Consider the following 15,916-nt stretch of genomic DNA (forward strand, 5'->3'; position numbering starts at 1 on the left):
GCTCTGTTTGTAGTAGTAAAGATGGCCGCTGCGATGCTCTGTTTGTTTGAAAACTATCTGATACAATCGGTTCCACATGGAAGTGGCTCAGATCATGTTTTTTGGATGAAAATACTGTAATTGTTGTGAAAAAGTCAGATATGAGTTCCGGAAAGTGGCTTTGGGTCACATCTGCCTGCCTGCTGTGAGTTTAGCCATAGAAAAGTGTGCAGTGAAGTTCTGTTCAGATCTGGGATATAACCTGAAGTTTGTCTCTTTTTGAATTTGGGGTGTTAAGCAGGAAGCAGACATGAATCTGATCCATCAGTAAAACTGCTAATAACATCACTTCTTTCCTTTGAGTCGTCAAAAAGGAGCTTTTTTAAAGTCTTTCAGGAAACCTGGACAACCATTCCTGACTATTCAAAGTAGTAACATCACAGTTTCTTTAAACAGTTAATCCTGTTTTAACCTGCTGTGCTGCCCTTTCATTTATCTGTTCACACTTTTAGCACATCTCTGCTTTGTTTTCCTCTCTTAATTTGAAAAATTAGGAGATGCCTAATCCTTAAATAAATAAATCAGAATTGTTAAATGCAAATCTGCATGTGTTGATCACCTGACTGCATGTTGTGGTTGTGCAGCTTGCTTACCTCAGGGAACAGAGCGGCCAGAAACGAGGCCTGGCAGACGGAACAAGCGAAGTCAACCACACGTCTGAAAACACGCCCAGCACCAACGGCAAGGTGAGGAAACCCACCGGGCTTTGGTTGCTTTACACAATCAGCGCTCAGCTTCTTCAGATGCTGAAGAACAAGTTAAAACTATAAACATCTTTGTTGTTGAGCTCAGATGTCCATTAATTCAATCATTTAGCAGTAAAAAAGGTTTTTGATTTGGAAATGTTGCTGAATTTGTCAACATGTAGTTTCGATTAACTTGGTTAAAAGTTTCTACCAAGTTCCACCACTTAAACATTAAAGTATCCAGACTTCAATGTGGCTGGGATTCATCAGAGACACATGGGGTCGACTTGGTTACTCAACTAAATGCTCAACCAACTCTACAAGTTCAATTATGCAGTTTAACAGCAGCGACCAGGAAGAGGAAGAATAAATCATGAGGGAGTTTAAAGCCGTCTGCCAGCGAACAATGATCCGAGCACATCAAACAGAAACGCAGTGAATCATGCTGACGGCTTGTGCTGCTTGAATGTGGCTGCACATCCCACACTTGGAGACTTTGTGCTTCTCATTATAACATGGTGACTGTAGAGGGTTTGGTCAACCTCAAAAATGATTAAAATTAGCATATGTGGAAAATTAACATTGGAGAGAGTCGTTGAAACGGGTGGTGCAGAAAGAGGTGGAGTAGATGGAGGATGGTAGCGAGAGCTTCTGTGATGGATGATTTAGGATGTTTTCCCCACTTATAGTTCGATTAACTTGGTTTGATGGGGGACAAAAACTGTTTCCAGCTGCTGTGGTTCTTCCCCTCCTGGCCTGTGGGGGCGCTGCTCCAAGAACCACTGAAGGAAACGACACAAAAACCTCTGAAGACACTGAGAGCAACTTCCTTCTTCACCAAATGGAAACAAAATGGAGGATTTCTCTTTTGTTTTTAACTAAAGACCATTTAGCCATTTCTCCTGTTAGCGCTAGGCTAGCATGTTTGTTTTGGTCGTATTAAGATTTATCACACTGCATGTTTGATAAATGTTTTTCCTGATTGGTGACCTCACAGCGGTCCTCGGACGGCTCGTTGAGTCAGGAAGAAGAGTCCGGGTTCGAGAAGGTCGGTGAGCTGCAGGAGGTGGTGGACCGTCAGACGGCTGATCTGGGCCAGATGAAGGAGCGCATGGTCGCCATGGCATCACGCATCAATGAGCTGGAGGAGGACCTGGACACGGCGAGGAAGGACGTCATAAAGTCTGAAGACATGAACACCAGGCTGCAGCGGGACCTCAGAGAGGTGAGCGGAGCCGCCAGAGCCCAGCAGAACCGGCTGGTGGCGCTCAGAGCTCTGATCAGATGTCTGTCTGCTAGTCCATGGCTCAGAAGGAGGACATGGAGGAGAGGATCACCACCCTGGAGAAGCGCTACCTCGCCGCTCAGCGGGAGGCCACGTCCGTCCACGACCTGAACGACAAGCTGGAGAATGAAGTGGCCAACAAGGACTCCCTGTACAGACAGGTAGGGCCTGCATGGCTGCACACGGCCGCTGCTACCAGTGAATCCTCGCTGTGTTCCTGCTGAATGGAAGACCCTGAAACACTGGGTGGCTTCTTTACATGCAGTCACTGGAGACAGAGACGTCTTCCTCCTCTTTTCTTCTGCTTTTTGTCTGTTTTTGTGCCACTTTGAATGCTCTGTTTTTCCCTTCCTGCTCTCCCCTCCTTCTCCCATCTCTTCATCCTGTCTCCCTTTGTCTCCTCATGCCAGTCACTCTTTCTCTTCTCATTCTTTTCACGTCGTGGAGCCGACCGCCGAGGCCGCAGCGTAACGCAGACGAGTCGCCATTATGTTTGCTAATGACTTCTTTCCTCTTTCAGTCCGAGGAAAGAAACCGTCAGCTGCAGGAGAAGCTGGAGCTGGCCGAGCAGAAGCTGCAGCAGACCATCCGCAAGGCGGAGACTCTGCCTGAGGTGGAGGCTGAGTTGGCCCAGAGGGTCGCTGCCCTCACCAAGGTACGAAAACCTGCCAACGCCCCGGGCTTCGTGGTGTGGATCAGGGTGTCGGCACGGCCTTAGAAAGCCTTAGAAAGCATTAAATCCACGTATCCAAAATTAAGGCCTTGAAATGACTGAAATTCATAAAACAAAACGCGAGTTGGCCTTAAATATGTTAATCACAAGTCTTACATTTTGTCATGGCAGGATTRTTTCATATCGTTTATTCTATGTAGTTTATTTTTTTCTGTCAAAAGTTTGAGTCGCACAAAGACGTTTTAATGTGTTACTTGAGGAAGTTGAGGCTACCGCTAACTAGCTGCTAATGTAGCATCCATCATTGGTAAATGCACATTTATGGTCCAGACATCTGGACTCGTCTGTGACTCACTTCACCTGGATGACGCTACCTGCAGTGCTCTTCTGTTGGAGCTGTAGGAGACAGGAATCAGCTCAGGCTTCAGCCAGGATGCTGAGTGAGTTCATAATTCATAATCTGACCAGGATTATTATAGTTTCCCATCAGGATGACATCCATGGCCTCCCTGCTGAGGAAGATCCAAACATCCAGAGATCTATTTTTAGAAACCTGCTCCTGTTTTTATCCATTTATAGTTGGACTCTTTGTCTTGGAGAAGCTCTGCTGCTCCCGGCCTGGAACCTCAGAGGACAGGAATCTGTAACCTTTATCAAAGCAGAAAAGCAGAAAATAATACTCTCTTTATGTGACATGCTGGCCTACAGTGTTGAACATGCTGTGTAATTATTTACATGGCACTAGAACCTGGTTTAAAACTGATTCAGCTTCTGTAAATCTGTTCAGGTGAAACTTTGCTGCTTAATGCAGAGTGAAAACTAATTGTTGCTGGTCAGTGTTCACATCAGAAATCCTTTCTTGCCTGCTGCTGAAACATTAAAACCAGCTGTGACTCATTCCAGATCAACAGCTGTGGACACATCAGCTGATGCTGCAGCATCAGAGCATTTTGAAGGTTTAGCACATTTAGCTTCCACTAAATTCATTTTAGGGAAATAATTTCTAAATGATCATTTTTTACGCTGTTTTGTAAACTTTTAGCTGAATAAAGTTTGACATCTATGTTGAAGTTTTGGTTTTCAACTGTTAAGAATTTTTCAAGTAATTCGATGTTCATGCTCTTATTTTGAAGTGGGTGAAGACTGCTTACTCAGCAGTTCCATTTCCTCGTCTCACTTTTCATTTTTTTTCTAAAAACTTTGAGCAAATGGCAAATATGCAACCAACAAACACATGAGATGTACAGAAGAATACAGGATTTACATAAACAAACTACCAGCGGTGTTAATGAAATATCCGTCCATTTTACACCCTTGTCCCTCAGTGGGTCAGGAGGAGCTGATGCCTCTCCAGCGAGATGTTTCGGGCGAGAGGCGGGGTCACCTGGACAGGTCACCAGTCTGTCGCAGGGCAACACACACATACACTCTCACACCTAGGGACAATTTGGAGAGGCCAATTAACCTGACAGTCATGTTTTTGGACTGTGGGAGGAAATCGGCGTACCTGGAGAAAACCCACCATGCACAGGGAGAACATGGAGACTCCATGCAGAAAGACAGGGAATCGAACCCAGAACCTTCTTGCTGCAGGGCAAAATATGTAATGCATATAAATATTTATAAAAAGTATTGTATTCTTTATCAAAACAATACAAAACAAAAAAGAAAACTCCATTTCGTTGAACCCGGTGATGTGTTTGGACTGTGGGAGAACCCGGACAGAACCCACCATGCACAGGGAGAACATGCAGACTCCGTGCAGAATGACCCCATCCTGGGAATCGAACCCAGAACCTTCCTGCTGCAAGGAAACGGTTATTAATTAAATAAATGCATGAAAAACATGACATAAATAAATTTAAATACTGTGTTATTGCGCTTTTAGCACTTACCTCTGCTAACCAAGTAGCAGAAAGGAGATCTGGATCTGGTTTAACCTGGTTGGATAAACGTATAAAATACTGTGATGATGTAGTGCTTCAGCATTGGTGGACCTAATATTTATAATGAGTGTGATTTAGTTTTGTTTTTTTAGTTTGTTCTTCCTTCAACTGCAGATCAACAAACAGAATAATTTTAGTTTTTATCCTGATGGATCAGTTCACTTTGACTTGCAGGAAGGAGAATTTGTCTTTTGGGTTTTTTAAAGCCTATTGAAGGTTGGAGGTTTTCTAACTACCAGGTCTGGTTGTTTGCCATCCAACCCATTTCCTCCATGCATATTTAATGAGGCAGGAGTCGCTTCCTCTGTGGCTGCAGCTTAAAGCGCATGTATAAAACATGSCAGAGGAAGACGGCTTGGACATGTCCAAACCTGGTGTAAACGCCAAGCGCAGCTCTGAGTCGTCCTCATGTTGGACCGGCTCGTCTCCGGTTCTGGATGTGAAAGTGCAAACACGACGTCAGGCCGCCCGGTTAATCATCGATGTTCTTCTGTTTCCTGGAGTTAAACAAACATGTCTTCTTCCTGTCTGTGTCCTGCTGGTCTGTGGGGTGGACATGCTGCTGCCGCCGTCCTCATGTCCAACCCTCAGTCCGATGACTGTGGCTCTGAGACCCAGACCAAGGTAGACCAGTTTTATGGACCGGCCTCCTTTACTCTGAGCTTAACCAGGTGGAAACTCTTAATGGTCACATGACCCAGTTTGTTAAACCAAACTCTCTCCTTGGATTAGTTATGGATGAATTGTGGGGTCTGGTGGGTTTAACTCTGGGATCCATCATTAACTCAGCCTGTTCACTAACCTGGTTACCAAATGGTTTTCTTTATGAGTTGACCTCAGAATGAAAGATGATTTCTTTTTGTTTCTTTCTGTTTATGCTGATGAGTCCGTCCTTCAGAGGGTCATTGGGTCGTGTCTGTAAGGCCTTCTCTGGGATGGGGATCAGTCATTGGATGGGAGTTTTGACTCTTTGTCCGTTTTCAGGCAGAGGAGCGCCATGGCAACGTGGAGGAGCGGCTGAGACAGATGGAGGCGCAGCTGGAGGAGAAGAACCAGGAGCTGCTCAGGGTGGGAAAACTTTACATGCTGCAGTCTGAGTTACATTTTCATGGTTTGTTCCTGCTGCTGCTGCTTCATGATGTTTTTATACGTTTCAAGTGTTTACATTGTAGCTCTGAACACAAAAGGTTCCTCACTGTCACAGTAAAAGTTTACTTGGTGCTAAAACACAATTTAATTATTTCATCTTAAATTTAGAGGTTATGTTCATAGAAATAGTAAATTATATAAAAGTTAAGCTATGATATAAATACTCTGTGGTTCATTTGAAATTAATGAGAGGTTGTTTAGAAAGCTGCTGGCAGTAGCTAACAGCTAAACTGTTAGTTTTGTCCCACAACAAAATCTAGATGGATGGATCTAGGTTAGGAAGATGGTGTGGCAGCTCCTATTCATAGAAACAGTAAAATGACAGACCATCAGATAAAAGCAAAGTATTAAGAGATAAACAGATATCTGAAAATATCACTAAGAGAATGTTCTGGTGTTCAAAATGTAGCATTTGTACTGAAGCATAAGACAATATAGGTTACAGATTACAGTGCAGACATGACAGAAACCTGTTGGGAATATTTGCAGGCGAGGCAGCGAGAGAAGATGAACGAAGAGCACAACAGACGTCTGTCTGAGACGGTGGACAAGCTGCTGTCCGAGTCCAACGAGAGGCTGCAGCTGCACCTCAAAGAGAGGATGTCTGCTCTGGAGGACAAGGTGATCACTACCTGACCTACAGCCACCAACACGCAGTTTACTCCCATTTCTTCAGTTCAATCAGCAAAGTGCATTGTGTGATCAGAGGCTGGACAGGAAATGAGTCGCTTAAGACATCCTGGAGAGATTGTTGACCAGGAAAGTCTGTCCTTAGGAGGAAAAGTGTTTCTTTCCAGGGTTAAAGCAGAGTTCATACAGGTGCCTGGAATCCTTGAAAATGCTTCAATTTCAATGGGATATTTTCAAGGCTTGGAAGTGCTTGAGTCCTTCAATCAATCACATTTTATTTGTATAGAACATTTCAGCAGCAAGGCATTTCACAGTGCTTTGCATAATTAAAATATAAACAGCATGTGACATTGAATAAACAGAGAAAGAGAGAGAGATTTAAAAAAAGAAACATTAAAACCCCTTTTAGGACTTCAGTTAAACGTTGTTTAACTGGGACTCTAACCCTCTGGGACTTTAGTCAAAAACACCATTTGACAAGGACTCCAACCTCTAGGTTTGTAGTTGAAACTCTGTCAACTGGGACTCTAAACCCTGTAGGACTTTAGTTAAACGTCGTTTAACTGGGACGTTTTCCGGGGGGCTTTACATCATTAAAACGTAAACAGTGACAAAGAGAAATAAAAAGAAATTAAAAAGTAAAGATAAAAACATTATAAACATCAAAGACATTAAAACCTGCACTCTAACCCTAATTTAGCCATAAGCAACTAACCAGGTGGGTTTTAAGTAGAGAATTAAAGGCACTCAGTGTTTCATCTGTTTTACAGTTTTCTGGAAGTTTGTTCCAAATCTGTGGTGCGTAGAAACTGAATGCTGCTTCTCCTCGTTTGGTTCTGGTTCTGCCATCAGTCCTTGAAATGCTTGATATTCAATCTGCATATTTTAGTAAGAAATCTAATACCTGTTTAAAGCCTAAAGATATTTTCATACACCTAATAAAAAGTAGTGTTAATCTGACTTAAATGTTCTTATTTTAAGTCATAATTGTTATTATTTAAATGCCAGGATATTTTTTAGACATTTTCTTTATGATTTTTTTTTGTTTTAGAATTTAGGACAGGAAGGTCCTCAACCTTAACTAGGTTTGTTTAATTGTTTCAGTGAATATTTATTATTGCTAAAGGCACAGGGAGTTTTTGAGCTTGTTGTATTTTATTTTGTTGTTAAATTGTTGCACTTTTGTTAAATTAGCTTTTTGTTCTCGGACCAGTCACGCGTATAAAGTGTGTGAGGGAGAAATATTTTAACACGGAAAATGTTGTTATATTTTAGTTTATCACGTCCCTGCTGTAGAAAGTAGAATACCATCACAAATATAATATTAATAACAGCAACAAATAATACAGAATTTTGAATTGAAACTCTTTTTTGGTTCATTTGTATTGCTTTTTATTTCCAAATCGCTGTGCTGGAAATGTTTGCTTGAATTGTTCTGAATCCTGTAAAAGGGAATTTCAAACTAATACGATTCTTTCTGCATTTGGGAGCTCGTTGGATCGTTTATCTGTTGACGCAGGAACATGACGTGTGACCCGTTTCTCCCCTCTCCGTTCAGAACGCCCTGATCAGAGAACTGGAGCACACCAAGAAGCTGATTGAGGAGTCCCACCATGAGAAGGTGAAGAAATGCCTCCTGCGTCGACGTTTTACGTTAAACGTCCGTGTTTTGTTGGGTTTTAACATCCTCGTTTGTTCATGCAGGAGCAACTCCTGATCCAGATCGAGACCATGAGGGCAGAGAGTGAGCAGGGCAGGAGCCGGAGTAACTCCTTACTGCACGGGTAAACATCCCAGCCGTTACCATGGACACCGCTGTCTGCTGTTTGGTTCACAGGGGCAGTGTTATGTATAATCGACTTCATGTTGTAATGCTATTCCTTCAAAAACATACCTGGAGTGTTGCCTTTGTTCTTACACACATGAGAAATCCTTTAATCTCCATGACAACCGTTCAGAACCAAAACACAGAATTGGACCTGGCTCCTCCTCAGAGCTGCAGTTTCCAAGCTTCCCCCTCTCAGCTCCTCCAGACTAGCCAGCAGCAATTAGCAAACAGCTGGTGGAGCTGCTGAGCTCCTGATAGGAACTGCCTCTCACAGCAACGCGGGTAAAAATCTGGTCAAAGGGTTAATAGAGGAGCCATGATGGATGACTTCCTGAAGGCGGAGCTTCATAAAGAGCAGGAGTTTTTAAAGAGACAGTGGCCCAATTTGATTTATACAGCATTTTATAACATCTGAAGTTAACATAGTTACTTGATTGTGCTGTAAGATTTCTCTATGTGCACACAATGCTGACTCTCTGAGCTCTGGACTCCCCCCCACCAGGCGCTCTCAGCTGGGCAGCACTCCTGACTTCAGGTACCCCGTGTCGGCGTCCTCCATGATGGACAGCAACTCGGATCATTACGGCAGCGCTCTGGTTCTGAGACGGCCTCAGAAGGGCCGCGTGGCGGCGCTGCGGGACGAGCCGTCCAAGGTGAGCTGCTCTCCTCTGCTGTGACTGTAAGCAGCCGAACCAGAACAGATTAAGACCCGTTTCGCTCTCCGCAGCCTCTGACTTATCTTTCCACTCTTCCTGTTTCTGCGATGCTCCAACTTTTTCTGACGATTCTCTTCTTTTCTGCTTCTTTTTGTTTGCTCCATCTGTGGACTTCAGCGACATGTAAGTCAGTCTGCTTGGCAACGCCGTCTGCGTTTGAGACTAAAACTCACCAGCCTGTTTGACCTTTGACCTCTGTCCTGTAGTTTTGAAACTGTGCTGCCGTCCCAAACGTCACGCCCCCTGCTCTGTGTGTGTGTGTGTGTGTGCGTGTGTGTGTGTGTGTGTGTGTGTGTCCTGACTGCAGGTGCAGACGCTGAACGAGCAGGAGTGGGAGCGCATGCAGCAGGCTAACGTCCTGGCTAACGTGGCCCAGGCCTTCGACACCGACATGGACGCGTCGGACCTGGAGGAGGATCGGGAGACCATCTTCAGCTCGGTGGACCTGCTGTCCCCGGGACAGGCCGACGCCCAGACGCTCGCCTTGATGCTGCAGGAGCAGCTGGACGCCATCAACAATGAAATCAGGTCATTAACCTGAGTTATGGCTCCTTTTTATGTCCTGCTGAAGTCAAACTGAGTTAAAGTTTTCACTTCCTGCATCTTGCAGCTTCATCATTTAAGTTATTTTGTTTCATATTGTTTATTTTTATATTATATTTTATTATTCTATTATTTCATATTATAACGTTGTTTTTTGTTATATTTATTTTATGTTATTAATTGTCATTGAATTTTTTTTCTTCATCGTACAACATTTTATTTTGTATGTTTTTATTATAATGTTTTCATTATTTTATATTTAATGTTTGCATTTACTATTTTATTATTTTATACATTATATTTTGTCTTATTTTCTCCTGCATTTATATGTTACATGTAATATTATTTAATTTCATGTTGTGTTTTTGTTTTAAATCATTTTATGTAGCATCATAGTGTTTAGTAATTTTTAGTAATATAGCCGCATTCCATGCAAAAGTTTTTATGCTCACATTTTGTTGCATTAATCAGCAAATTTTAATGTTTTTCTTTGTTTTGTGTGGAATGTTGTGCAGCAGAGCAGCAACAAGTGTTTGTGAATTAGAACAATAACTGTTTTAAAGTGAAACTAGAACTGGTTTTCCACCGTTCCTGGAATATTAAGCCAACATTTCCTTCCTTTCACCCGGCAGGATGATCCAAGAGGAGAAGGAGAGCACGGCGATCCGAGCGGAGGAGATCGAAGGCCGCGTCGGCGGCGTCGGCAACGACGGCGGCCTTGGGGGGCGTTTCCGCTCGCTCAGCTCCATCCCGCCGTCTCTGTGCGGCGGCTCATCGCTGGACGGATCGCCGCCCAACTCGGGCCAGTCCACCCCCAGACGCATTCCCCGCAGCCCCAACAGGGAACTGGACCGCATGGGGGTCATGACCCTGGTAATGTCACCCAGTTACACATCAAAGCATTCTGATAGCTGTAGACAGTTAATAACCGTTTGTGCCTCTGCCTGTAGCACTATTGCTATGAGCCTTACATCATCCAGAGCTCCCTGTCCCAGCAGACACTAACTTACCTGCCGTATGGTGCTGCGGGCTTCAGCCCTCCCCCTCAGGCCTGTAGCTATGCCCCGTACTTCCAGGTACCTGCAGAGGATCATCCTCCTGGGTGGGTGCAGCCTGTCACTTCCTCTCCCTTCTGAGCTGCTGGAAAACCTGGAATCTGTGGAATGTTGCACTTTTGTTTGCATTTGTTGATGCGCCAAACAGAAAGTGTGAGTTTTTGAAAGTCCTGCCTCACTCTGCACCTCTGGAGAAGGTTTTATTAGCTTTGAGTTGTGTGGAAATGAAGCGGTACCAAGAAGAAACCTGAAACACCTGGCTGTGCTTCGGTTAGCTTCAGTTTTCGCTCCTTCCACGCTGCAGAGTTTCAGATCAAAACACGCAGCTGCAGGCAGATTGACTCCGCTCTGACGGCGCGTGTGTTTCTGGAAAACCATTCCAAAGCAAAAAGCTTTGAAGAATAAAGTGTTTTAGTTGCGTCTGTTTTAGAGCGTCTCTTCATCTTTGGATGATTTCTTGTTTTAATGAAAGCCACTGATAGTCGGGACTAATTCCTGACTGACGGACGGCTGGAAGAAAGGGAAAATTTTTGCTCATTAAGTGAATTTTTCCTCTTCCTGTTTCCCTTTTATAGCTGGTAATCAGTCGCTCAGCCCGGCCGGGCGGAGGAAATGAGTGATTAGGTATTTTTCTCCGGGGGGCTCAGAAATGTGGCACGCTTGTGGCTTATTTGCTCTTCTAATGCCAGGTTTGTGAGGAATGTAGGAGGGAATAAATCCTCCCATGTTTCTTTTTTTTTCTCTCCTTTGCGAGGGGAAAGTATTACTGCAGCGGCGACGAGTCGTAAATTTAGGAGCTATTCTCTGCTCTCTTGCTTTTTCACAGCTAACCCCGTCATACTGTTGTTTTAGATTGAATAACAACTAGATGAAGTCGGCTGCACCCATCGTCCTCCGGCGTGGTTTGCTACTGTCCTCTAACTGTGTGCAGTGCTGCTTCTGCAGAGTTTCTTTTAACATAAGTGGTGAAACAGTAAAACAGCTTCTGATCGTATCGAGTTGTGTGTTTTACACTGATCAGATTAAAATACTGTGTTCTTCTGGTTTCCTGTTTGTAAGTGTGGCTCAGTCCGGCTCTGATCTGCTGCTCACTAACTGCTCTTCTCCTCTCCTTTTTCTGCCACGCTTCAGCCTAGTGACCTGCGGAAGCATCGCAGGAAGGTAAAATAGAAAGCTGCTTTACAGGACCGCCCCACACCCCAAACACCCTGAACACCCATCTTCATCTGTAGTCCTGTTCTGTCTGCCAAACGTTTCACTAATAAGTTGGCTTTTATTTTTCCTTCACTTATAATTTGAGTCCTTTATTGTTTTGTTTTGTTTTGTTTATTTTCACGTTTCAACAGGAAGTCTGTTAAAAGTTTAGGTGCAGGAATGAAAGTCCATATTATGCAAGATGCTAAACTCTGTTTTAGTCAGAGATCCTTCCACTGCTGCCCGGTGTCTCCCTCCCTTTACGTCTGGTTTAAGTGCTGTGGTTATAGATTTATATTTTAGCTCATTATTATCCCTAAAGTCCTTCCCATCCTAATAGATTTGGAAAACTGCATAAATTTTATTTTTAAAAACTTTATTCCTCCGTTTCAGGCTGAAACATTGCTTTTTTGGGGGTTGGGAGGTGACTGCTTTTGGTTTCTATACAGCTGGTTGGGCATTTTGTTGTTATTCGTATCCATAGCAACAAGGTGGTTTACACCTGGGAACCTGCAGAGGTCGGTGTGCAAAGAAGGACTCCTCACAAAATGGAGAGAATTGCGTACAAACAACATCATCATACTGTGACGCAACAACATAATGTCTTCAGTCAGAGGCTTCTTCAGAGCTGCAGTGATATAGACTGCTACAGGAGATCATCCCTTCCCACAGCAATCAGTTCACATGACAACTTTTTGAGGAAACATGAGTAGACCAGGGGTGGGCAGCTCCAGGCCTGGAGGGTCTCCTGCAACTTTTAGATGTCTCAACTTCAACACACCTGAGTCAAATAATGAGGTCGTTAGCAGGACTCTGGAGAACCTGGAGGAGATCCAGCTGTTTGACCAGGGAGACGTTAAGAGCTGCAGGACACCGGCCCTCCAGGACCAGGGATGGCCCACCCCTGAGTTGGACCATTTAATTTCCCTCTGGGATTAATAAAATATTTTTGAATTGAATACATTAATGTTGCATGTAGCAATCAGCTGCATCAGTCTGTTAAATCAAGTAGATTAATGGAAATAACTGGAACTTCTGCCGTAAAGTAAAAATGAAATGTTTCTTTTCATTTCTGTCCCAGCTGTTCAGGGTTCTGCTTTGTGATCCGGCTGATGTTTCTGTTCTGTGACAGCAGTGGACGGGTCACCAGTACCTGAACCTTTTGTTTCACCTCAAACTGTTGCAGCATCACTCGTCTCTCTGCTCCGTCTCAGTCTTCGCAGGACGACAAGGCCACCATCAGGTGTGAGACGTCCCCGCCCACCACGCCGCGCTCCATGCGCCTGAACAGGGAGCTGGGACACGCTTCCAGCCATGAAGACATCAGAGACATTAGAGGGTAGGAGTTTATCTGATTTCTGACCGTCACTGTCCTGTTTCTGCTGTTTGGTTTTGAAACGGCTCCATCTGGTACCTGAAGGCTGGGAGGCCTGCAGGACGGCCAGGGCAGCAACCCCAGCAGCAGCAACAGCAGCCAGGACTCGCTCAACAAAGCAGCCAAGAAGAAGAGCATCAAGTCCTCCATCGGACGCCTGTTTGGGAAGAAGGAGAAGGGCCGGCCCAGCGGTCCTGGGAAGGACTCACCGAGCCAAGGTCCAGCTCTTCATTTTTACTTATCATTTATTTCATTGGTTTAGTTTAAAATATGTCTCACGTTGATATGAATGAAAAGGCAATACACATTTCCCATGTGACGTCATACTTCCAGGAACTTTGTGGCCGGCAGCCATCTTGGTAGGTATCCGTAACTGTCATGACAGATGCTGTGGAGTTGCTATGACAACAACAAACAAGCCATAAGCTTAAAACTCATTCTCTATCTAATTAACTGTATAAGTACATTTAGAATGTTATTCAGTTGTTGAGTACTGGAAGCCATGGTTCATCTATGCTTTACGCTTCGCTTGCCTACCAAGATGGCGGTTCAGTGGCGCAGGACAGAGAGGACATTGTCAAGAAAACACAAAAAACATTAAAGTAAAAGATTTTTTTACAAGTTTTAAGTCGCGAGTCGAGTCTGAAGTCTTTTGAATGCCAGTCCAGGTTCGACTCGAGTCCCAAACTCCAGTCCCATCTCTTGACGTTAATACATGACGTTAAAACCACCCGGAGTATTTATCAGAAAGATCCCAGAGTTTGGATCAGTGGATCTGATCCCAGCGTGGGTTGTGTGTTTGTAGCTGGCACCCCTGATGCAGACGGATCTCCAAAGGACGGTCTGGGAATGGGAACGTTGGGAGGTCCTTCTGAGAAGAACAGGAAGCTCCAGAAGAAGTGAGTTATCTGCTTCCTGCTGTCTAAAACGCACCGTTCTGCTGCGCAGGACACCACTAATGCACAACATCATGAGCAGTGTGTTCAGTTTCATGCTGCTTCACGCTGCCCACCCACTGACTCACTCCTTCCACTCCACACCCACTTGCTTCATCACAGCCAGCACCTAGAATAATTCACTGTTTTCCTTTTGTTGTGATTTCTGAGCAGGCACACCACAGGCACCATAAATGTTGTTGCTTCCATGATTTGGCATCAGTTCATTGTTTTCTGTTTTGTTTGCCCACCCTCCTCCTCCTCTTTTCCACCATCCTCCTCTCATTCCATGAGTAGTCCAAAGACCGGGTAAGTCGCTTCACGTTGCCTCGTCTTCCTCCCATTCTTGGCTTCACTCTTCCCCAACCAGTAACTCTCCAGGACCCCACACAGCTGTCCCTTTTGAATGCCTGTTGGTTTTCCATGCTGCTCTCTACCTGCCTTCCACAGAGGAGCTTCACTAACAGGAATGTGTGTTTGCTGCTTTTCACTGGGAGAACATTTCCACCTCCCAGAGCTCAAAGTTCTGATTGAAATATTGGATTTTTGTGTGATTTTATTTTATTGTTGGATTTATTCTGGTTTAAATTTGTCGATGCTGCAGCCCCATCTAGTGGTTAACTATATAAGCCGAGTCTTGTAGCAACAGTTCAGGCCTCTGACAGGTGATTACAGGTGCATGTCAGATTTATTCTCAACCTGTTTTGTGATTGGCCTGTCTGATGAAGCTCTGTTCCCAGTTAGCGACAGCGGCTAGCAGAACTAGCGTTAAAACGTGAAACCCTGCAGTGGGTGTTTGTTGTAGCAGGGTTTTCCAGAACTCCTCCCAGGTTTCCTTTTCTGTTTCCTCTCAAACTCCTGCTCTTGGTTCTGAGTGTGCATGTCGCTGACAGTTTTTGGGATTTCAGCTGTGAACATGACTGACTGCATGTTGGAAATACTAAAGGCTTTCAGTTTGTCTGCAGGAATATAAATTGGTTGTTAACTTGATTGTTTTTGTGTGACAGGCATGAGTTACTGGAAGAGGCTCGCAGGCAGGGCCTGCCGTTCGCCCAGTGGGACGGACCCACCGTGGTGGCTTGGTTAGAGGTAGGAAAATCAAAATGAAGCCTCTGAAACTAGTTTGTAAAGTTTCAGGGCAAACTGTTATCTGTTATCTTTGTAGATGAAACTTGTGACTCTCATCAGAGAGTTTCCATGTTCGAAACACGTGGAGGAGGTCAGATTTAGGGCGTGTCCCTGGAGTAGCAGATAAAAATTAGGGCCATTTTGCCTTTTAAATTAGGATTTAATACTTGTACATAAATAGAACTGAAGGAAAACTATAATAATAAAATCACATTCAGTAACACTTTATTTGAAGGGGGTGAATAAGACTGTCATCACACCGTTATAAACATGTCATCACACCGTTATAAACATGTCATCACACCGTCATAAACATGTCATAACACCTGTCATAAACATGAATAAGCCTTCATCAATATTTATGACTGTTGTCATAAAGAGTCATTTGGTAAATTATGACACTTTTAATACAAATTTGACATTATTGAAAATGTCTTTGACAACTTGACATCAACCAATAAATCATTACTGTTTAAACTTTACCTATAATAACATAAAGTTACCTAATTTTTAATACTTTTATAACATCAATAATGATTTATTGGTTAATGTCAAGTTGTCATAAAACATTTTCAATAATGTCAACTTTGTATTAAAAGTGTCATGATTTACCAAATGACTCTTTATGACAACAGTCATAAATATTTACGAAGGCTTATTCATGTTTATGACAGGTGTTATGACATGTGTATGACAGATGTTATGACATGTTTATGACAGGTGTTATGACATGT

At 43.8% G+C, this 15,916-nt stretch overlaps 1 protein-coding gene across 17 annotated transcripts in view; it reads left to right on the forward strand.

Annotated features, from left to right (window-relative positions):
* ppfia1 (PTPRF interacting protein alpha 1) overlaps positions 1-15,916 on the forward strand; it is a 45,860-nt gene that overhangs the window by 16,693 nt on the left and 13,251 nt on the right. For 6 of the 17 annotated variants that reach the window (XM_017304065.1, XM_017304066.1, XM_017304064.1 and 3 more), the window contains exons 6-23: positions 624-725; positions 1,723-1,950; positions 2,025-2,171; positions 2,531-2,665; positions 5,614-5,697; positions 6,268-6,399; positions 7,967-8,029; positions 8,113-8,192; positions 8,739-8,889; positions 9,070-9,075; positions 9,260-9,480; positions 10,128-10,368; positions 11,682-11,711; positions 12,959-13,083; positions 13,165-13,337; positions 13,925-14,018; positions 14,352-14,363; positions 15,062-15,143. In XM_017304065.1, coding sequence (XP_017159554.1) covers positions 624-725; positions 1,723-1,950; positions 2,025-2,171; positions 2,531-2,665; positions 5,614-5,697; positions 6,268-6,399; positions 7,967-8,029; positions 8,113-8,192; positions 8,739-8,889; positions 9,070-9,075; positions 9,260-9,480; positions 10,128-10,368; positions 11,682-11,711; positions 12,959-13,083; positions 13,165-13,337; positions 13,925-14,018; positions 14,352-14,363; positions 15,062-15,143 — 2,106 coding nt within the window. The remainder of the gene's footprint in view (positions 1-623; positions 726-1,722; positions 1,951-2,024; positions 2,172-2,530; positions 2,666-5,613; positions 5,698-6,267; positions 6,400-7,966; positions 8,030-8,112; positions 8,193-8,738; positions 8,890-9,069; positions 9,076-9,259; positions 9,481-10,127; positions 10,369-11,681; positions 11,712-12,958; positions 13,084-13,164; positions 13,338-13,924; positions 14,019-14,351; positions 14,364-15,061; positions 15,144-15,916) is intronic. The other 11 variants (XM_017304069.1, XM_017304068.1, XM_017304072.1 and 8 more) reach the window with 4 other exon arrangements.

The sequence above is a fragment of the Poecilia reticulata genome, linkage group LG3 (assembly GCF_000633615.1).
Source record: "Poecilia reticulata strain Guanapo linkage group LG3, Guppy_female_1.0+MT, whole genome shotgun sequence".
NCBI lineage: Eukaryota > Metazoa > Chordata > Actinopteri > Cyprinodontiformes > Poeciliidae > Poecilia > Poecilia reticulata.